General features: G+C 30.3%; 2 protein-coding genes across 2 annotated transcripts; both read right to left on the bottom strand.

Moving 5' to 3' along the window:
* Positions 1 to 375: 375 nt before the first annotated feature.
* On the bottom strand, positions 376 to 17877 carry Phum_PHUM202060 (dynein beta chain, ciliary, putative; the record flags this gene model as incomplete). The annotated part of the gene is made up of 56 exons (XM_002425406.1): positions 376 to 558; positions 642 to 755; positions 1440 to 1656; positions 1733 to 1941; positions 2031 to 2219; positions 2287 to 2446; positions 2555 to 2712; positions 2785 to 3035; positions 3108 to 3315; positions 3401 to 3779; positions 3862 to 3998; positions 4072 to 4233; positions 4311 to 4502; positions 4577 to 4813; positions 4905 to 5053; positions 5128 to 5286; positions 5365 to 5566; positions 5647 to 5907; positions 5988 to 6195; positions 6267 to 6460; positions 6541 to 6855; positions 6933 to 7095; positions 7186 to 7487; positions 7559 to 7798; positions 7878 to 8114; positions 8217 to 8394; positions 8491 to 8717; positions 8794 to 8979; positions 9052 to 9235; positions 9309 to 9547; positions 9637 to 9972; positions 10043 to 10318; positions 10394 to 10705; positions 10791 to 11021; positions 11106 to 11436; positions 11514 to 11876; positions 11948 to 12146; positions 12210 to 12324; positions 12396 to 12599; positions 12674 to 12875; positions 12961 to 13223; positions 13303 to 13480; positions 13562 to 13761; positions 13845 to 14056; positions 14138 to 14282; positions 14351 to 14634; positions 14715 to 14899; positions 14987 to 15177; positions 15276 to 15484; positions 15591 to 15798; positions 15876 to 16197; positions 16271 to 16540; positions 16621 to 16851; positions 17146 to 17279; positions 17375 to 17617; positions 17692 to 17877. 56 exons carry the CDS (start codon positions 17875 to 17877, stop codon positions 376 to 378), a joined length of 12270 nt encoding a protein of 4089 aa, XP_002425451.1.
* Positions 17878 to 18653: 776 nt separating this feature from the next.
* Phum_PHUM202070 (uncharacterized protein) lies at positions 18654 to 20559 on the bottom strand (the record flags this gene model as incomplete). Its single annotated transcript, XM_002425407.1, has 7 exons — positions 18654 to 18752; positions 18824 to 19145; positions 19227 to 19514; positions 19585 to 19731; positions 19817 to 19933; positions 20022 to 20151; positions 20367 to 20559. The coding sequence occupies 7 exons, from the start codon at positions 20557 to 20559 to the stop codon at positions 18654 to 18656; spliced, it is 1296 nt and encodes a 431-aa protein (XP_002425452.1).
* Between the last annotated feature and the right edge of the window lie 2452 nt (positions 20560 to 23011).

Consider the following 23011-nt stretch of genomic DNA (forward strand, 5'->3'; position numbering starts at 1 on the left):
GATTACATTTCTATGTATTATTCAAAAACACTTTAAGAGTTTTTCTGCGTAGTACGGAATGCCAACCTAACAAAAAAAATAAATAAATAAATAATTTGGTATAATTGTCATTTTTAACCGCCATTTCAGTGCATCAGTAAATTTTTTTTTAATTATCACGGTTTTTAACGCGATGTGATCATTTAATTGTTATAAATAAATAATATTTAAACAAAAAAATGTTTTCATTAAAGAGTGATATTCTTATTAAGTTAAGGTATTTATTAAAGTTAATCATAAAGTTAATTTTTTTTACTTTGAAAGTTTTACACAGAAAGGGAGAATAAGAAAAAAATTTTTTTTTATTCTGATTTTTTTATTTCTCTCTAAATATAATTAATCATCTAATGCACAAAGTAAAGCAACTCCTCTATTAATCCAATGTTTTTCAGGTTGATCACTAATTAATTCTAGAAACATAACGAAATTAGTCGAATGACCAGTTGTGGATAAAATTCCTCTTCTAGCACTGGTTTTATATATGGGACATTTGTATGATGGAACCGGAATAAAATTTGCCTTTAAAACAAGATAAGTTTTGTTTTTTTTTAATTTGAAATGCTTACGTTAATCCAACGTTATAATATTTTTATCGTAAATACCTTCTCTCCAGGTTTAAACCATATTATGGGTATGCAATCGTACAAAATTTTAGGTAAAGATTCAGCAAGTACCTTGTTTAATCTATCCCATCTAGCACCTTCCAAAAACAATCCCTAAAAAAATGTATTAGTTTACCATTTATTCAATCAAATTAAAATTGAAAAATTTACTTAAAAAAACTATTTAATTTATAAAAATCATGCAACATATATTTTTCTTAAGTACTCTCACAATAACTTATTATTAATATGCATAATAATTGTGTTATAAAAATCCCTTGCAAAAGCTAATTAATTTTTGCTTAATTTAGTAAAATAAAATTTTACATAAACCAAACAAATAATAATAATAATAATTTTAAAAATATTTTTATTAGCTAAGATTTTACCAGAATTTATTATGTTTTATATGTAATCATACCTTTTTATTTCTGCAAAATAAACAAATTTTTGACAAAAAAAATTTGTTACAAAGCATAAAATAATATCATATATACTTACAAAAATAAGGACACCATCTTTTTCCTCTTTAATATTTTGCTTAGAAAATAATTTTACAAACTTTAACATGTATTAACATCTTAAATTAAAACTAAATTAATTAATTAAATTTAATTTAATCTTACCATGAAATATTTTGTTAATTCATCTGGAGTGTGAGTTGGTTTGTAATGCTTTAAAAATTTATTTTATTTTATTTATTTTAATTATTAGTTTGGTATTTATTCCAAACAATTGTAAATATTAAATTGTTATAAAGAAAGTAGTTAATTAAAAAAAAAAAAAAAAAAAATTTACTTTTGTGTAAACACCAAAAGGAGGATTACTATCCACTTGTACATGAGCTTCAAAATCCGTTACTTCAAATGTGAATCCAACTTTATCAATGGGTACTTTATTAGCCCTTGAAAAATTTTGTAAAACTCCTGTTAAAAATGATTGCGTGAAATAAAATCCGGATAACCAAAATACTGTAGGTACTCCATTATCGATCCAATTTTGTAAAAATTTTAACCTTGGGTAAAAAAAAATTAATTTATTTACAGGCGTCTTGTGTTGATGGATGAATTTTAAACTTATATATATTTAACCTTAGCAAAAAATCCGTGACGTAACTGCCCAAGGGTTTTAACGATGGATAAGATTTTGATGCCCAAACAGCTGGAACTCGACCAACAATTAAACTCATATTTACTTCTTCCAATTGCGGTGTCATAACTATTTCTCCAGCAATTGCTCTCCTTACGTTAGCCAAACTCGTTTTTATGGCTTCAATCAATCGGTTGAATCGAATCAATTCCTTTTTTGGTAATTAAAAATTATTATTATTTTTTTTAGTAATTTTTGTATAAGAAAATGGACGAGTAATTAGAAAATTATATATCTCACTTGTTTAAGAACCGTATTCATTGAATTCATGTAAAGTATCGGATATTTTTCAGAAACAGCTTCCACATTGTATTTATCTGGGATTTGTCTTAAAATATTTGCTGCTAATTCAGATACTTCATCGCCTTTTTCTTCTCCACCCGTTCCAGAACCGATTTGTGGTTGAGTGAGTAAAACTCCTCTCAACAGCTTAATAAATTAATAAATTTTTAATATTTATTCAAGATATTATTATTTTTAGATGATTATTACGTACCATTGTCGTTTCGTTATTGTCTTTTGTAATATCTGCATTTTCATGGAGTCCAAAAACTTCCGGTTTAGGATTTAACGGTAGTGATTTTATATATTCAAGAATTGAAGCATGATCGGAAGCTAATGGTACGTAATAAAGTCCACTGTCGGAAAATACATAGCTTGGGAAAAAAAAAGAAAAAAAAAGAAAAAAAATTAGAAAAAAATATCGGAAAAGTTTTTTTTTGCGGAAATGGAATTTTTAACGTTTAGGAAGTTTTATAACAAACCTTGGATTTTCAATGACTTCTGGACAATAAAATATCGACAGTAAAGAATTTAAGAGTCTTCTGTCTTTGTCATCTGTAACTCTACCTCCGTAATTACATTCTCCAGTTAAATAAGTTAATGCATGAAATGGAACTGTGTCATATTCATTTAAAAACATCTAAAAAAATTCGGAAATAAATATTAAATGAAAGACGAAATAAAAAAAAAAGGATAGAAAATTTAATAAGACCTGTAACTGCAAAACGCTTATGCGTAAATCGGATTCATTGAATTCGTACGGTATATTCCATCCCAAAGGACCAAATTTTCTTCTTTCTTGTACCAAAGCATGAAAAAATACCAAAGCAAACAATAATTTTTGCCAAGCATTTATTTGTTTACAAGAATCGAAAAAATTTGGATTTGAAATCGGATCGCTGGTGTATGATCTTAATAAATTTAATTTTAATCCTTTCGGTGCTTCGTTGGTCATTTTAACTCCTGCAAAAATTTTATAACAATATCAAGAAAAAAAAAAAAAAAACAAATTGTTTGATAAATTAAGGTTCTAACCATTTTGTAAAATGGATACGGGAAAAGCATTCGAAGGATAACTGGTAAGCCACAATCTAAAGTCTTTATGCGTGCTCTCCGGTACTATAACTTCTTGCGTTATTCTATCTAATTCTTTCAGCCATGATTCAGCCAAATGACAATTTTGAAGAACAACCCATGTTCCAGCTGTAATCGATTGATAAATCATATTCGCCGCTATCGGACCCTAAATTTTAAATTAATTTTGTTTTAAGTATGAAAAAAACAAAAAATGTTTAAAATAATTTTTTTTTCTATGACGGTTAACTAACTTGGCCTTGACCCAAGGAAATGGTTTGCAATGTTCTTTTTTTTCCTTTTATCTCGGCAAATTTCATCAATGCCATCATCGGATCCGAACTCGGAGATAACACAAAAACGAGGGGTGTCGTACAACTGGAATCCATGTAAATTTCAGACAAATTAAACACGGGCGGCTCGATAAAATTTTGAGACATGAATTCAACTATGTAATTTTGAACCGCAGGTACGACTTTGTCGGGTCTTATACATCGCAAAATAATCAATTTGTGGAGACCCTGGAGTTCGTTCAACGTCGGTGGAATATTTTGATCTTGAGGAGATGGCGAATCGTAATATTTTTGCCATTCTAAAATATTACTTTCAACCGATTTTTGAAAATGGCTCAACCTTTTGTAAAAACGAAATGAAAATTTTATTAATACGACCGTAAAGTGAAAAATTATTTTTTGGATTTTAATAAAAATTTTACCCGGGTAATTTTGTCGCTCTTACGATTTCCGACCAAGATTTTTCCGACAGCCACATCGGAGCTGGATTTGGATGTGGATTTGATAAAGCCACGCCACCGGTTAAAAAAAATGTAAATAATTCTTCATCGATTTCTTTCTGAAAAAATCAATGAAATTTAATAGAATTATAAAAAATTATCATTTAAAGTCTGATCGATAAAAATTTTTACGTGTGATCTTTGTATTCCGATCGTTAATGCAAAAGAAAATATTAATTTATCTTTTTCGAAAAGCGATCGGCAAACATTTTTGTATATTGAATATGTGAAATATTCGTTTAACGCCGCCATTCTTTCTTTCAGATCCGGAAGTTTGTCACTGTTTTCTATAGCCTGATGAACGAAAAAAAAGAACAAATGTTGAAATAATTCATTTAAAATCTTGTGTCACGTGGAAAAATTTAACGTACCAAAACGTATAAATTTATAAACCAAGATAGTGAATATTGATACATTGGATCGATGTTTGCTAAATCGGATATGCAAAAGAACAAAACGGAACTGTGTTCGGATACAGGTTTGTATGAATTTCTAGCATGATCAATTTCTTCTTCCGTTGCAACTGCTATTTCCTGTTTGGCGTGAATCTCTTCTGATAAAGTCTAAACGAGATTTAATAATTAAATCAGAATCGAATCGTAAAAAAAAGAAAAAAGAGAAATTCGTTGATTGAAACCTTAGAAGAAGTTAAAATTTGATTCGCCGTTTCATCTTCTAAAATGTTACCCTCCGACGATGATAAAACTTGAAGAATTTTATTTTCAATTTCTTCTAACATTTTTTTATTATTTGCACTTTCTATAATTAATAAATTTTTTTTCTCTTCGAGATCGGGTCTTTCTTTTGCCACGACGATACCTAAAAGTTGATCTTGCAATCCTTGTCTCGTTATCATAAAATTAAGTAAAGTCACCTAAAACGAGTTAAAAAAAAAAAACGTCATTGTAAAATTCTAAAATTTTTTTTTTTATTTTTTTTTTAAGGGATTTGAATTCGAAATTCACCTTAACTGCTATTTCCGGAAGATAATGCGGATTTCGAAGTCTTGTCGTCATGTAAAATCTGAAATTGTGATTGTAAGGAACGGCATTTTCTCCGATGTTTAAATACTCTATGCCGCCTTGTTTGAAAACATTTCTCAGCAAAACAGGATCTGTAAGTTTTTTTTAAATAATTTTTAGACTTACTAAATCGATAAGAAACCGTTAAGAACGTAATTGAATTTACCGAGGGCTGGATCAATTTCCTCCAGTATATTTTCTAACATAATTGGGTAACCATTTTGAATCGCTAATTCCACGACTCTTCCATAATTACTATCGGTCAATTTAATTATTCCCAAATTATTTTCTTTTTCTAAATTTTTAATCCATTTGTTTGCTTGACCTTTTAAAAAAAAAAAACATGGCGTCGTACAAAAAAAAAAAATAATTTTTTTAAAAATCGATTTCGTTAATATTTTACCTTGAGGATCGATCATGAGGGGCCAACGTTTTGCATTTTTAACAATGATACCATTTTCAATAGAAAAATTATCCACGGGTAAACCGCAAATGTTCCATTTTCTTATCAAAACGGGTTTTCCCAATGTTTGAACGAGTGAAAAATTGTTTGAACATGGTACGTTTAAAGACATGCACATTTTATTCCATTCTTTTATTATGTCCTAAAAATTACGCCATTTTTTTTTAACGGAATTTTCTTTAGAATTAATTATACCGCGTAAAAATTTTTTTTTGTACGTACCTGTCTGAAGAATACGGTGAAAGCACCCAAATACGCGACAACACCAGCCGAAAGAAGTACATCTCCTACAACGTTGTCCAAAGTGTCTCGTAAATCTTGTGCGGTTTGTGCCCATCTTTGTTTTTCACCACCTAAACCCCCTATAAGTTTTTCTGCTCTGTCTAGTTTTTGTGAGCATAAATCTATGTTGTCTTCGAGTTCTTTTTTTTGTTTTGTCATTGTTGCAAATTCGTCGTTTAGTGCTTGGAGTTTGTCGGTTACCTTATCACAAAAAAAAAAAAAATTTTTTTATTCGTTTGATATGAATGGTTAAACATGTTTAAGTAAAACCCACGGGATACCTCTTGAAGCTGTGCTCGTTTTGCATTTAAGGTTTCCATTTGAAGCGCCAATTCGGCTTCGGCTTCTTCTAATTTTGCTTTTTTCGGAGCAACAATTTTAATGACACGATCGTAAACTTCCATAGCTCGAACCCATTTGCACAAACCTTCGCAAGCAGCGGATACTTGTTTTATATTATTCGGAATGAAATCGCGATCTGGAATAAATCTAAAAAAAAATGTCACGGTTAGAGTCGATAGTACGATATGCTTTTTCGACGTTTTTAAACAATTATTTACTTTTCACGAATCCTTTTTATTACCGCCGGTGGAATGTTATCTTTGTCGTATGCTTTTAAATTTTCTAAAAATTTTAAATCTCCTAATAATTTTAATGATGGACCCCAATAATCTTCAATCATTCGACCGCTTCCTCCGGGATCAGGTTTTCTTTCCGGTTTTATTTGTTTCATCACGCATATTGATTCCATTACCTGATGAATATTTTCTTACGTGAAGAGTCTCGATTAAAAAAAATTATAGAATTCGTTAAAAAAAAAAAAAAATACGATACCAATTTAACTCCAGCAGGAGGATTTTTCATTGATTTAACGACCGTTATATCAGCTGGTTTTAATGTATTTAATGCGTTTATGGCAGCTTCCAAAGCTGGAATTGCTTCGGATAAATCACTCTCGCAATCGTCTTTAATTGCTTGAGCAGCTGCTGCGGCTTCGTTCGCCAAAGCTTCATCAGCTCCCACTATTTCTTTTTTAGCTTCAACGACAACAGTATCCTGTTCGATTTTAATCATTAATTTTTCCGTTTTTTCAGAGGTTACCATAAGCTGGGGTTGTAAAGCTTGCAATTCGTCTTGCATTATCGAAACCTGAAATGATTTTAAAATTTAAATCATTTCAAATTGAAAAAAAATTTAAGAATTTTTTTTTTTTTATGTATTTGCACCTGATGCGCAGCGAAATCTAATTTTTCCAGTCCTACATCGTAACGATTTATTTGTGTCGTTAATTGTTTGACTTTTGTACCGTATAGGCTTTGAAAAGTTTTTATCAATTCCAGATACGAAGTGGGTGTGACGTAATTTCTTCTTTTTAAGGTTTTATAAAATCTAATTTGAAAACGAAAAAAAAAAAAAAAAATTGTTGAATTATTATTCGTAGGAATATATTCGAAGGTAATTTTAATATCAAAAACTCACTCTTCGGATTTATTTTGTACGATTGTGTGAAAATCTTTACACATTTTAACACAACTTTCCGTTAGTTCTTCGTCGAAACCCATTGGAGTAAGGAAATTTGTAGCCACTTTTTCCAATGCATCTTCTGGCCATGCCATAAACCAATCGATAGTGCAGCAATTAACCAATGATGGAAACATTCTCAAACGTACGCGAAAGGCTTCACCGATGGGTGACATTGCCAAAGATATGTGAAGGTTTTGTCGAACTCTTTCGTTGAAAAAATTATAAAGAGACAAAGGTGTCATTTCTATTTTTTTACCCTGAAACGAATTCAAACGCGAGTTATTTTTTTTTTTTTTTTCGACAAATTTTCATTTTTTCTTTCCCCTACCGAAGGTTGTATAGCCGTAGTCATTTTTTCCAATATCTCGGCTTTTTCTTCACCGGAAAACAAATTTGGAATATCTCCTGAATTTAATAGCATGTTTATATCTTCAACAAATCCTTCGTCTTTTATTTGAGAATCGCAAAATAGGAAAACGCCGGGTTTGTCATCGTTTCCGCATTTTTTAAGTAACGTTTTTATGTCTTCTCTCCAATCCAGGGTTGAATATTGACGAGCGATTTCTATCTGTGTGATTATACATACAGGTTCAATGAGAAAAAAAAAAAAATTGTTTTGCTTTTTTTTATTAGCGATTTTTTCGTACCTGAAATAAGAAATATTCTGCCATTGATGCGGCCATTCTCGTCGAACTTTGTCTTCCGGATCCTCCGATTCCCACAAGCAAACAATGACCGGATTCTTGTAAGAGTACTCTTGACACTCTCGAAATGTGTTCCATGGCAAATTTAAACATGACGAGAGACATCGGGGTTCTAGATACTAAATTATATTCGTTTAAATAATAATTCATTTTTTCCGCCAATTCGTCTAAATCTGAAATCTGAAATTCGAAGGGGAAAAAAAAAAAAAAATTTTTTTAACGAAATTCAAGTTCGAGGGAGGATAAATAAATAATTATTTGTTTGTTTGGTTGTTTGTTTACTTCGTCGTAAACTTTTGGATTCGCATCGGGTTCTATGTAATTTCCAAAAAATAAATTTCTTATGTGAGAATCGGTCAATACATTTTCATCTTCAGGCATGAGATTCGCACAAACTTTTTCTATAGGCATACGAAAATTCGGTTGTACGGCTCTGTAAACGATGCCAAACAAAGTGAGTCTGTAAAACAACACACACGTAAACATTATTATTATTTAAAATTTTTGACGCCATTTTTTTTTTTTTTTTTTGGTTTTAAATAGACTTTTCACCGACTTGTCCCTTTCGTTTATGAGCCTGTCTTGAAACACTCTATAACATTCGTGTATCCATAATCTGACAAATTTTTCCGTTTCGTTCATGTGAGTACTCGGACATAAAAGAACTCCTCTTATGACTCTCGAAAAATCTCGCAAATTAAACAAATAATGAGATTTAGCCGGGGTAGGAAGAAAACTTGCTATGGCATTTTGATAAACTTCCAACGTTGCTTCGACCAAACCCTATGGAAAAGTTTTTTCCCAATCATAATAATACTATTAATTTTTTTTAAAGTGAAAACAATTGAAAGAAAATTACTTTTCCGAGTCGTTTGATTGCGTCATCGAAATTTTTGTTCAGATGCCATTCCATGATTGATCCGAATATTTTTTTAAGAGTGCTCTCTTCGAATGATTCTATTCCGACAATGTATTGATGTCTGATAAATCTCGATGTTACTTCATTTGAACCTCCTCCTGCGGGTAACATTCCGCCAACAAACAACTTTTTGGACGACAAACAAACAAATAAGTTACGCACAAGTAAACCGTTGATTGTTTTAGTGTTTATACCTACAATATCGACAAGTTCGAATTTTGTTGTATCTTTCGGATCGTACCAATGTGAGTGATCTAACCATTGTCGAAGAAGTTCTATCGGTGGTTGAGCACCGTACACTTCTTTTTGTGGCATAGATAAGTCATCTACGAATAGAACGCATTGTTTACCCATGGCAGGACCGTAAACACCTTTTCGTCGCCTAAACGAACGGTAAATTAAATTTACAAAACAATTTTTTAATTAATAGTTTGTCAAAAATTTATCCGTTTGACCTGTCAAGTTTCGACATGATGATTTCTTGTGTTTGATTAGCAGTTGTTCTCGCTGAAAAATTTATTATGTTTGGTAAATATTTGTCCTTTGGTAATGCCATTAAATGTGATAAAACAATGCACGATTTTCCAGTTCCCGTCGGACCGACGAAAAGTAATGGCATTTTTTTCGTTATGAAATGTTCTAGAAAAAATTTTTGACAACACGTTTCGTTCGTCGGAATGATTAATTCGCTGACCTGTATGAATAAAATTCCAGTGAAATTTTTTTTTTGGGGGGCGGGGGGTAGGGTTGAAAAGAAAACTTATGACGATTGTACGGGGATACCTTAGATGTCGTATGATAATTAACGGATACTTTGTCAACCAAATCCAACCATTGAATCCAAGTTCCGTTGTTTTTTTTATCGTAAACAAAATCGAAAACGGTTCCTTTTTCCGGAAACAATTGATGTCTCGATAATTTAAACATTTTCGGACGTGGATGTTTTTCATCTTGATCTAATAAAAGTTTTCGAAACCAAAGATCAAATTTTTTTGTACTTTCTCCATTCATCGACCCACCGAATCCCCAAACTAAACAAAATAAAAACGTGCACTGAAGCCAAACTGTGGCAAATTGGGATTCGTCTTCCAGCATGCAAGTCAGTAATTTACTGTACATCTGGAAAAAAAAAAAAAAATTAAAAAATAATTTTTGTATCGATAACAACAACCATGTTTTTTCTTTTTACCATAAACAAATGTAAACTCGAAGAATTGACAAATCTTTTGGCATAATGAAAAATATAATGCAAAGTCGGATCGATCAACCAATCAACCAATTCATCTAATATTTCCATTTGTTCTGGAATTAATTTTTCACGTAATTTATTATTAAATGATTCGTGAAGTGCTCTCCAGCCTAATCTTTGGGGTTCCAAATAAATCATTCCACATCGGGAAACCGTTGCTGGAGAAGCTTGTTCCAAATCTGCCGGTTCAAATATCAAATTCATTTTGTTCGACATCTGAAAAGAAAGAAATTTTTTTTTTTTCTACGCTTAAGAAAAAAAATTTTTTTTTGATTATTTATTTTTTGGTACCTGAATAATTTCACCCGACATCAAACATAATTTTTTATTATCGTCCAACACTGTGTTCATATTTTCTATCCATACGGCATCAATAGGACCGTCAAAGATTATCCATTTCCTGTCGGGCGATACGGAACTAGCAAATTCTCTAAATGCTGTTGCCAAAACTCCGTCGGACCATTCGTGAGATGCAGCATCGAAACAACCGTACAACTGTCCCATGGTTATAGCTTTAGGATTTATTATTTTATATTGAACCTTAAATTCTTTCATTGAAACTTTTTTATTTTGATTTATTTCTCCCAAAGCTTCGGCTAAACTCTGTCGAAAAAAAATTTTTTTTTGTAACGATTTAACAAATTCCAGCAAGTACGAAATTTATTTAATTTTATTGTATTAAACATACCTGATAAGCCATTGTTTTTCCACCCAAAGGTTCTCCGACAATCATGAGTCCGTGCCTGACTTTAATCATTTCATAAATTTGTATAATTTTGTCCAGGTACCATTCGGTCGGTTGAAGATTTCTTTTTTTACAAGAATTTATCAATTCCTCAACTAATTCATCTCTATCCTGTTTAGGTAATTTTACGTCAGGGAATAAATCGGATATGATACCTTCGAAAAGTGGAACGTCCTGGAAAAAAAAAAAAAATTTTTTTGTTACGAAAAAAAAAAAAAATTATTTTTAATAAAACTTGTTTAAATGTGGAAAAATTACTTCGGATAAAAATTTTGGAAGGTTCACATCGACTATGGCTCTTAAAACTAGCGCATCTTCTTTTGATGTCGGATATTTTAATTTTAAATTTCCTGCTGCTAAAAGTACGGTTTTAACTGCTCTCATACCATAATCGTAATGATGTTGACTCGATAATTGTTCAGAACATAATTTATAGGTATCGACTATTTTTTCAGCCAAATTTCTCGCGGCATCAAATCCCATAGAATACAAAGAAATTTCTCCTATCATTGCGTAATCAGGAACCATCATGGCTACCGTTCGGAATAAAACTTTTAAATTATCCGGAAGTTCTTGACGACCTGCATACCTGCACGCAATGTAAATTATTAGTTTAATTTTTTAAAAACAAAAATTAAATTCGTTTATGCGTTTTTTTTAATTTACCCAGGATTCATGGTGATTATGATGTTACAACTGGGATTAAGAACAAGTTCGGTACCCTCGAAAATGAATTTTTTCAACTTTTGCTGAATGGCCAATTGGATGGTTAGAATTTGTTGTGCAATTACGGATAAAACTTCAATTTCGATTCTGTTAAACTCGTCAAAACATGACCAGGCTCCAGATTGTGCGAGTCCTTTGAAAAATTTTCCCATCGCTTTATAATCTAAACCGTCGGAACAGTTAAAAACGACGCATTGTTTAGCAAGAGCTTTGGCTAAATCTTTGGACGTTTCCGTTTTTCCAGTTCCAGCGGGTCCTTCTGGAGCTCCTCCTAAATGCAATCTCAGGGCACCCATAAGAGTTCTAAAAATTCGAGTGAGTTTTTTTTTTTTTTTTTAAATTTTAAAAATTAAAAGAGAAGGATTAGGTTATACCTGTAACACCGATCGGTTAATGGCGTTATAACTAATCTGGGAGTGTTTCCCAAATATTCAAATCCATAATTAACATCCGTCGTTATCATCGATACGATAACCGTTGATTCTCTCCAGTAGTACCTTAATTGACTAACCCAGTTAAAATCGGTTATTTGACGAACGTTTAATTTGCATAATTGCGCGACCACGTCTTTTGCTAAAAAAAAGGTCAAAGTTCGTAATTAATTTTATAACATTTTACTGGAAAATTTTAACGTACCGTGAACGTCGATTACAATCAATGCGCATATTGTTATCCTTGATCCACTAGTCAAAGGACTTCTTACCAATTGAGTAAGATTCTCAATTTGCGATTGACATTTTTCTAAATATTTCTAAAAAAAAAATTTTTTTGTTACAGAAGCGAGATGGAAGACAAAAAAAACTAAAAGAAAAGGATAATAACATCAAGAGTTTGCATTTCAATAGCTTCAGAAACTTCAGCCGTCCAGTGTATGGTACTTCCACAAATGACAACTTGTCCAGGCCAACTTAAAACCCATTTTTCTCTTTTGGTCGAAACGTAAGCGGATACAGCTTCCATGCATATTTCACGGACGGATTGTAACATGAGACTTTCGACTTGCGACAGCCATTTTTCAACCATTCCCTATGGATAAAAACCAGGTAATTTTTTATTTTTGTTTAATTAATATTACCGGTAACTGTTGGTGTCTTTCTCACTTTTGCTTCGGCTGGTATGATTTTACCACTCAGTGGTACCCTTTCGTGTTCGGCAGAATTCATGGCAATAATTTCTTCATCGGCAGTAAATTCGAGCGTCCATATACCTTCGAAACATTTTTTGAGATGAGGTTGTACCCTTTTCGGATCTTTCGTCTCAGATAAAATTTCCAAAAGTTCATCATTTGACAAAAAGAAGAACCTATGAGTATAAAAGTAGATAGACGTTTTTTTTGGGGGGCTCGCGCGAGTGCGTAAAAAAAAAAGCACATAGAGAAATTTCTTGCCTCGAAAAGAACAATCTTTTCTTTTCCAAATAATTATTAAGACCTTTTTGAATTTCATCCAATAGAGTATTACATTCTCTAAGATTTTTCAACATGTTCGGTTGTTCTGTTGCAACCAATACGTGCGCGTCCGTCAAAGTCGCTTTCATTATCATTTTCCATATTTTATCGACTTTTCTAAATTTTTTTGCTTCTTCCGGCATTTGTCTCAATATGTCTTCCGAACTGAATATAGGTTCCAAATACATCCAAGTCGATTGACACTTAAAAATAAAATAATTGTGAAAAATTTTGCGTTTTTCCCAGGATTAGTAATAAAAAAAAAAAAAAAAATTTAATCACCAACAACCACGCATCCAATATGTCTTGCATTGATATTAATTTTTCTTCCCAACTTTGCATTTGACGTTCGAAAGGTTTAACATACGGGGATCCTCTCATTGTTTGAGCTTTTAATATGTGGTCATCCAGCATAATTTGTATATCGTCAATACTCGAAAGTATATGCGTTCCAGTTTCTCTTTTTTTTTGGGAGGGAGGGAAAAGGTTTTAGGAAAAAATAAAAATAAAACAACCAGAAAAAATTCGTTTCGATAAGTACCTGTACGGATTTAATGTGAAAATAACATCATCCCATTCCATTTTCATTTTTTCCAATGCTCTTTCCAAAGTGTATTCTTTAGTTGCCGCTATACTTATTTCTTCGAGTTTGGCAGAATGTTTTATCATTCCTATTTCAATCATTTCGTGTAATGATGCAGTATCGGAATGTTCGATTTCCATACCGACTAATTGACTCATCTGAATTTGTAAAAAAAAATTATCCGTCACGTCAGTTTGACTGGTACTACCCGTAGGAAGTTTCACACGCACGGTATACAAACCTGAGCCCAGTGACGGTCTTGTATTCCTGGATTACAAATCGCTTGCAAAACCGGAAGATACTGTCTGAATTTTTCGACTTTGGCTCGTACGATTTCCGCGACTCTTTTAGAACCAGGTATGTCGTGAAAGGTTTTTGCTAATTTATAAAGTATTTTCCAAACGGTTTCGACTTCTTCTCTTATTTCGTTTTCGTCTAAACCTTTAAAGGGTCCTGAAAATTTGTGTAAGTTTTTTTTTTAGATGAGTTTTTAATATTTCGATTGGAAATTATAACGAACGTGTTTTTTTTTACCATAGTACCATCTTTCATTATTGACGTGCCAATCGTAAACCGTTCTCCATAATTGTTGAAATGGTTCCACGGCGACTAACATATTACCTAAAGACATAAATGGTGTGATTTCCCATTCCAATAATTGTTCTTCTTCGTTTATACTCTGCAAATAAAAAAAATGCGAGTCTTATGATTATTCTAACCAAAAAAAAAACGTGTCATTAGGATCACCTCAGCTTCTCTTTTATCATCTTTTAATTTTTGAACCAAATCTTCGACTGCTTCGACGGCTTCTTTCATTTCTTCCATAGTTAAAAGTGGAGGATCTTTTTTTTTAAAAGAATCTAAAATTTTTTGATGTTCTTCGAGTGTTTCATCGAAATCCGTCCTTTTAGCTTTCAATACATTTTCAACTGCGTCACGTCTGTGGCTGAGCCTTTGAGTTGCCAATTCCAAAACCGATTCCATGTCATTCGGCCATAGAAACACTCTCGAATTTAATTGTAAGTCTTCGACTATTTAAAAAAAAAACAAAAAGTAAATAAATGTTTTTTTTGTTATCGAATAAATTTTTTATTTAAATTTTTAATCAAACCTGGAAGAATCGTTTGATTCATTAAAAATAAAACGTATTGAGCCGTGAGTTGAATTTTCATTTTTAATTTAAACATGGTAGAATTTCTACTTTCCGATAGATAATTTGTTAGTTCGACTAATTCAGCCGTAGTTTCCGGTAATTCGCTTGCTCTGAATGACATTTTATCGAAAACTGAACATATTCTAAAAATCAAAACGAAAAGAATCGCTTAAACGTTCGTATTGAGGTCTTAACAAAAAATTTTCATAAATTTTTTTTATAAATCTCACTCTCTGTTATGATTACGATTTTCCGTAACGAAATAATCGACGATAAAATTAGTCAAACTGTCGACGGCGTTGTAAAGTTTATCATTTATTTCCGAACAATCCAATGAAATAAAATTTAAAGGTATCGTTTTTCTTAAAAGTGCTATTTCGTCGCAAACCTCTCGATATTCTTTTATTTTCACTTCGAAATCCTAAAAAATACAATGCCCCCCAAAAAAAAAAAAAAAAACAAAGGTTTTGAATATCGCGATAAGGAAAAATAATAATGATAAATATTTAATTTAAAAACCTTCAAACTTGGAAAAAATTCCTGTTCGAAAAAATTTGTTAAATTTTTTTTTGCCTCCCCGGAAAATATATAATTGTAAACTTCGAAATTTTTTATGTAGATGAGGGGTCCCCGTTGGTTGGCATCGAATGACGACAAACCTTTTTTTATTAACTCTTTAACATCTTCTTCGCTTGTTGAAACGGGCATCAAACTAAGATCGGACATTTCTAAAAATGTTTAAATTTTTCAAATTTTTTTACAAACGCCGAAGCGTATATGGGGGGCGTAATAGAAATAATAATAATGATAAGAATTGAGTAAGAATAAAAAAACCTTCGAGTAAAACGGCTTCGATTCTCGGTACATTTTTATTAACTTCGATTATTTTATTAAAAGTTTTATGAATGGTTTCTCTAATGTCTTTTAATGAAGGTTCCAAATAAAATCTTGTCGTTCCTTCTTCGTTTTTAACTTTTGTCGACAATAGGGAAATGTTTATAAACATGAAATCTTCGTAGGGTTCTTCGTATTCGTTTCCGCCCTGGTTCGCAAAAAAAAAAACAGACAAAAAATTTTTTCTTTCAAATTGGGGTTCGAAATGAAAACGAATCCACAAACCTCGTATTTCATTAAATTCGAACAAAAATGTTCTAGAGATTTCATAACAAGAGTTCTCATTTGCATTGACATTAAAGCAGCAACGCTCGTGAAAAATTTTTTTACACCCTGAATTGAATCTTCAGGTTTTTTCGGTATCAAATGAATCCAATAATGTGACATTTCTTTAATTACGTTTGCGCATTCAGGTACCCATTTTTTAACAAGCACGTGTTTAGCTTTCGAACATATTTTCGATACTCTTTCTTCGAATTGATCGACTCTTAACGGTATGAAACCTTTTGTCAATTCGTCAAATGGTAAAATATACATGCTGTCGTACCTTTTGAAAAAATCAAAACATTTTTATATGACGTAATAAATATTCGAAAGAGGAAAAAAAATGGCGGATTTACCCTTCGAACCAAAGATTTTGCAAACGATCGAATATTGGATTTCCGATGTATAAATTTTTTTCGAGCATTTGATGGGATATGGTTTTGTTACAGTGCCATGGTACAGGAGATGTTATAACGATCGTTGGATATTTAATAGGATACGTTCGTATTTGTAATCTATTACGTTCGAACGGATCTAATAATATGTAATCTAAAATGGCTTCTTTTGCGCTAACTGCATAATATTGTCCAATTTCTTCTTCGAGTTTTCTCACCAACATTCGATTCCTGCCAAAAAAAAAACAAAAAATTTAATTTGTTAAAAAAGAAGGATCAGCAAATAATAATAATAATAATAATAAACTTACTCTATTCTGAGAAATAATTTTGGAGAAATTTTTTTTTTAGCATTTACAAAATGTTCTTTCGGACACGGATCATAATGATAATCTTCTATAGCTATAGTTCTATAGTAATGTATCCTCGATAAATCTTCTTCTCGAACGTACATTTTTTGTTCTGCTTGAATTATTTTTAATAATTTTTCTCTTTGTACATCCGGATCCACCGGTAAAGACGCTTCTAATTTTTTAAAATGCCTTAAATATCAAATTATTATTATTATTTATCCCATATTATCATTATTATTATCGAAAACTGCCGATCATTAATCAAACATAAAAAAAAAAATCATAAATTAAATTAAATTTTTTTTTAAATTTTAAATTTGCCCCTCGATCTGTTAAACAAATTAATTTTCTATTATTATTATTATTATTATTATTATTATTATTATTATTATTAAATTGATTTTTCTTTTTTGAATCATATATATTTTATAGTCGGGGCATTAATTTATATATTTGTGTACCTAATATTAGATCAAACCGTACATCCGTTCTTCATTTATTTCTATTTCCACTTTAGCTAGATAATCGGTTAACGTTTCCTCCGGTTTTTCCAATTTTCTTCTTTTAGCTTCTTCTCTCGCTTCTTTTTTTTTAAAATAACTACCGGAATAAAGATCCTAAAATTTTTTTTAAGTTAACAAAAAAAAAAAAAAAAAGATTTGAACGTGTCATTAAGAAAAATAATGTGAAAATTGAAATAAAAGAAAATTACCCTGAGTTTAACGACACGAACATCGAGTTTTTGTTCGGCTTTGAGTTTTCTAAATTTTTCTTTATAATTTTCCACCATTTCGAGCCATTCTTTGTTAGGGTAACCTAAATTACCACTCAATGGTATCGGGCAAGGGCAACTTTCTTTTTTTTGTGGGGGTAACATGTGAATATTCATTCTTGTTGCATTTAAACTAAAACTACATCCGATTTCATCCGAGGGTTTTGTATATTCGAAAGTATCCTGATGAAAATTGTAAATTTTTTTTAATTCAGGTCGATAGTAAGCAATATGGCGGAAGGAAGGTATAAACTTACTCTGATCGGTACCGATCTCGTCCATGATTTTTCTAATAGGAGTGGAGGATACGGACAACACGCGTATGCATTTTCTATATAAACGGATGGAGTTTCTAATTCGTCTGTGACAATAGGAAGCCACGGAAGTCCTCTTCGTTCTTTTCTTTCAGGTACGTAAATTCTTTTTTTTCTTTTACAATGCATTTTTAATATTTTATTTCACATTTTGTGTCAAAACATTCACAAAAATCGTTCAAAACTCTTACAAAAACACACAAAACATTGACACGAATCATTTTCTTACACCTCGATATTTATTTATTATTTAAAAAACCACCCTTCACGCATTAAAACCCTTTATAATAATAATAATAATAGTACAAATCGATAATTCAAGGGTAAATAAAAGGTTATAAATTCGTATTTTGTAAACATTCTCCGATTTCGTTTTTCCGTTTCCAGGGAGTTTATTTTAAAGTTTTTCACGAAAAACTCCGATCAGAGAAAAATATTTTAAATTTTTTTGGCGGGAAAAATTAAAAAACAATTTATTTATTTAAAAAATTATTATTATTATTATTATTAATTAAATAAATAATAATTTAATACATAACTTAAAATTAAAATAAATATATATTACAGTAATTAAAATTATTGTTTTAAGAAGAGGAAACCGGAAACGCTTTTCCTGATGGTTTTTAAGTTTTATTTTATTAATGTAGACTAGCGAAATTGGAAATTGTTATTTTTTATATTATTAATATTTCCAGTTACCGGATGTATTAAAAGAAAGAGAGAGAGAGAGAGAGAATGAATTTATATTGAGAGATCTTAAAATTATTACAACGGAAGTGACGTAAAAAAATGTCGTTGTAAAATTGTACACGTGTAACAATCGTTTTTACGTTAATTTTTACTTAATTTTAAAGCTTCAAATTTTATTTATTTTTATTTTTTTGGATTTAAAATGATTTTTTTTTTTACATTTCCGGTTTTCTTCTCATGTATTTAGAAAAATAATCCGGTTTCCAACATTTACAACTTCCGGGTACGAGAAACCAATCGTAATATAATCGAACCTGTAAATAATAATTTATTTTAATTTATGTTTAAAAGAAAATTTTTTTTTTTTTTTTTTTCCGTCGCGTACCTGAAAACATCCGATTTCGTCGATTCCATCGCAATGCATTGATTTTTTCGATTCGTTTAAACTGTTATCCGGTGCGAGACTTAAACCTGCTCTTTTTTGAAGGTATTGTTGATAATTTTGAAAATCTTGTACGGGTGGTGGATTATCTGACGATACCGGATTACGATATCCCGACCAAGATGATGATGATGATTGCGAAGATTGCGATAAACCTGATTTCGATGGTAAATACGTATCCGGATAATAAATTTCGGCAACGAGTATGCTTGTCCATCTAGGGGAAGACATGCAACCTCCTTCTAAATAATGACAACGCGTGTTTCTGAAAATTTTTAAATTGTTATCATTATTATTATTCGAAAAAGGTTTTTTTTTTAAATGGAAGGTTTTTATATTTACGTACACGCATCTCGTGACTTCTATCGTTTGAGTGAAATATCCTTCGTAAGGGATTTGCACGACGTATCTCCATACCCCTTGGTAGTTTCTTGCAAATACGGGAGTGGCATATTCAACTTTTGCCGGACATGGCGTTGGCGGTAAAGATTTTTCTTTTGGCGAGGCCGGTAATGTCGTTTCTCCCCTTCTAAATTCTGGAGTTTCATTATTCGGTTGATCGTCTTTTCTATCGTAAAATGTTTGAGGTACGAGACCCGTTTCACCCTGTAGCGCTTTATACAACATGCACAACCTAAATAAAAAAAATTTATTATTTTGCAAAATAAAGAACAAATTTCAAAGTAAGGTACGAAAATACTTACACTCCATCATTATTATCACAAAATTTTCTTCCGGATCTTTTCATGCTTTTATTTTCTCTCGTAATGGCATCGGTTAAATTCGCAACAAAAGAACTCGAATTGTCAAATTCCGACAAACTTCTTTTCAATCTTAAACTTTTCGATATTCTAAAAAAAAAAAAAATTTTTTTTAAATATAAATTCCTACGAAACCGGAACCGGAAAAAGAAAAAAAAAATTTTTTTCATCTTACTTATTAACTGAACCTTCAAATTGTTGATATTTAGCAACTTTTGGTAAAGTTTCATCTGCTTTTAATATCGGTAGAACTTTACTAAAAAACTGAAGAGTTTTATTTTTTATTAATTCGCTGTAAAAAGAAAATTTAAACATAATTTTTTTATCGGTGTATTATTTTTACTGCAACAAACAACAAACAACAAACAACAACAACTCACAAAGGATAAGAACTTCCTAAAACATTTTGTTGCATTGGATTTTTCGGAATGTAACCCTTGTTCAAATCTCCGCACAAACTCAACGTTTTGTATATGTGGGGATTAATTTTTCCTTTGTTTTTTTTCAAACCTGAAATTAAAATAGGAAAAATTTTTTTGTTTATAAACGAAGCAGAAGATCCTAAGAGATGCGACATCGGAAAAGCGGATGAGACAAGAGTTTTCATCTAAGGATACAAGGTAATAACAATAGTTTAACATTATAGAGAAAGAGGAAGTGAGTGAGAGAGAGAGAGAGATGAAAAACAAAAAATAATAATAATAAAACAAGGTCAAATATTTTACCTGGACATTCCATATCAGATTGAACATAAGGGGGTCGTCGAACTTTGGGTGGTTCTGCGCTAGGAGATTCGACGAAAGCATAATAACCTTCGGGAGGTTCTTCTATTAAATCTAAATTAATATCTGGTTGACGGTCGGACGAATTAATAACCGCTTGAGATTCGTATACCGTTATTACCATACCGGCAACCATCTAAAAAAGGAAAAAAGTGACTTTTTAGCTATGGTTAAAGGTGGTAATAAAAATTAATGGCGTGAAAACACAAATTAAATCGACTAATAAAAAAAAAAAAAAATTACGTAACGATATAAAAAAAAAAAAAAAAATTTAAACAAACTAGACGAAAAAAAAAAAACTTCAGGCTTATTATTATTATTATTATTATTATTTGCGTTGTAGAGTAATTATTTACGCACATTTTTTTTCTTTCCAGGTCGGAAAAAATTTGTTTTTATTTATTTATTTATTATAAATAAATAACGGGTTTTCCACCATGATGATGACGACGATGATGATGAATGAAGGCGTTACGGAAAAAAAATTTTTTTCGTATCACCCACACATTAAAAGGCAAATTTGGTACGTTATCAATTCAGTTTTTTAAAAAAATTTGTCGTGTCATTAACGTCATCCCCTTCCGTTTCCGTTTTTTTTTTTTAAATTTTCCAACGGTTAAACGTATAAATCGAACAAATTTCCCGTTCGGACATTAATTTCCGGTCGATAAATATAAAATAAATAATCGATAATCGATAATTTAAACGTGATAAATTTTTTTTTATTACGTCACGTGTCGAATCTCCATCGATAATAATAATAATCACAATTATTTTTTTTATTTAATTCCGTTACCTTATTATCATTATTATTATTATTATTTACAGGTGACGACGCATCCTTCAATTCATCACCTGAGGTACGAGGAAAAAAAAGTACCGAACTAAGGAAATAATTAATTACTCATAGCGATTAATAATAATAATAATAATAATAATAAATGCACGATACGAGTTTTATTTTAAAAACAGGTTAGTGTAATTATTTATTTTAATCTCTCTCTCTCTCTCTTTCTCTCTTTCTCTTTTGCTCTCTCTCACTCTCACACACAATGAAAATTAAAATAAAAGTAAATGAAATAAAAAAAAACGAAATTAAGGTTTTTAAGGTGTTTAAGGTAGTTTATACCATAAGTAAAAAAAAAAAAAAAAAATTATTAACGGTAATAATAATGACGTCACGTTTAAATTTAAAATTTAATAAAAATTTGCGAAATCAGCTATAGCAACAGCAACAACAACAACAACAACAACAACAACAACAACCGCAGCATCATAAATTTTCGTTTTTTATTTTTTTTTTTGGAATTTTCATACGTTGATGATAATAATAATAATAATAATAATAGCAAAACGGCCATTTTAAATTTACAGTTAAAAAATGTATTTTCGAAAAGTAATTCGAAATTTTTCGTTTTTTTAAAAAAAATCAATTCAATATGGCGGATTAAAGTTCCTTTTTTTTCGTTAAATTTATTACCGTTACAATTTACGCGGTTTTTTTCATTTTTTTAAAATTTTGTTATTAAAGAAGATTCTAGAATTTTAAGAGCAGAACTAAAAACTAAATAATTTAAAAATTTTTCTTATCGGTTAAATTAATTAATTAATTAATTTGTTAATTTATAATTAAAGATGAAAGTTTTTATAAAAAAAAAAAAAAAAAACGGACAAGCAAGAAAGCAAGTTAAAAATTATTTTTTACCGTTTAAATAATTAATAATAATAATAATAATAATAATAATAATATTTAAATAATTCGGTTTGTTGTCGAGTATTGCCATTTTTAGTAGGTAAACATTTTTTTTTTTTTTTTATTAACGGTATTTTAAAGGTTTGGCTCATTTGCGAACGTCATTTTTTTTTTTTTGCTACTCCGAATTTGTTTAAACATTTAAATTGAAAAATTACTCCAACAACAACAACAACATCGTTGTAACGTTTGTACAAAAAAAAATTGTTTGTTGTTGTATAAAAAAAAATTTTTTATTTTAAATGGCTACGAAAGAAAAATAATTATTAACGAACATGAAGATAAAGCGTTCCTCATTTTTTTTTTTTGCGAGGAGGTAGGGGTAGGGGGGGGTAAAGAAAAATGTTATTTATTACTCGAATGTTATTTTAACTTTCTAAATAATTTTCTTTTAAAATAAAATAAATAAATAAATGACGTCGGTCGAAAAAGTAAAAAAAAGTCGTTACACTTTTGCTGGATAATGGCGAAAATGTTTATTATTCGTATTTGTTAATAAATTTTTACGAATTATTTTTATTAAAAATTGTTATCAGTTTGATCACGTGTTATTTTTTAATTTAAATAAATAATATTTTAATAATAATAAATAATAATAATAATTTTACGATAGTTTTTTTTTATAAAAAAGTTTCGAACCTAAAAAATTTTCCTTATTTTTTTTTTATATTAAATTTATTATTCGTCGTATTATTAAAACTACATCCGGTTTATGATTTTTGTTTATTTTTACTATTTCCGGTTCTTCAATCCCAAAACACCAAAAAAAAGAGAATAAAAATTATTTCTTGTAGAAAATGTCAAAATTTCAAAACGAATTTCTCTTGTCTCTCTT

Source organism: Pediculus humanus, genomic scaffold (assembly GCF_000006295.1).
Source record: "Pediculus humanus corporis 1103172107551 genomic scaffold, whole genome shotgun sequence".
NCBI classification, from domain to species: Eukaryota; Metazoa; Arthropoda; class Insecta; order Psocodea; family Pediculidae; genus Pediculus; species Pediculus humanus.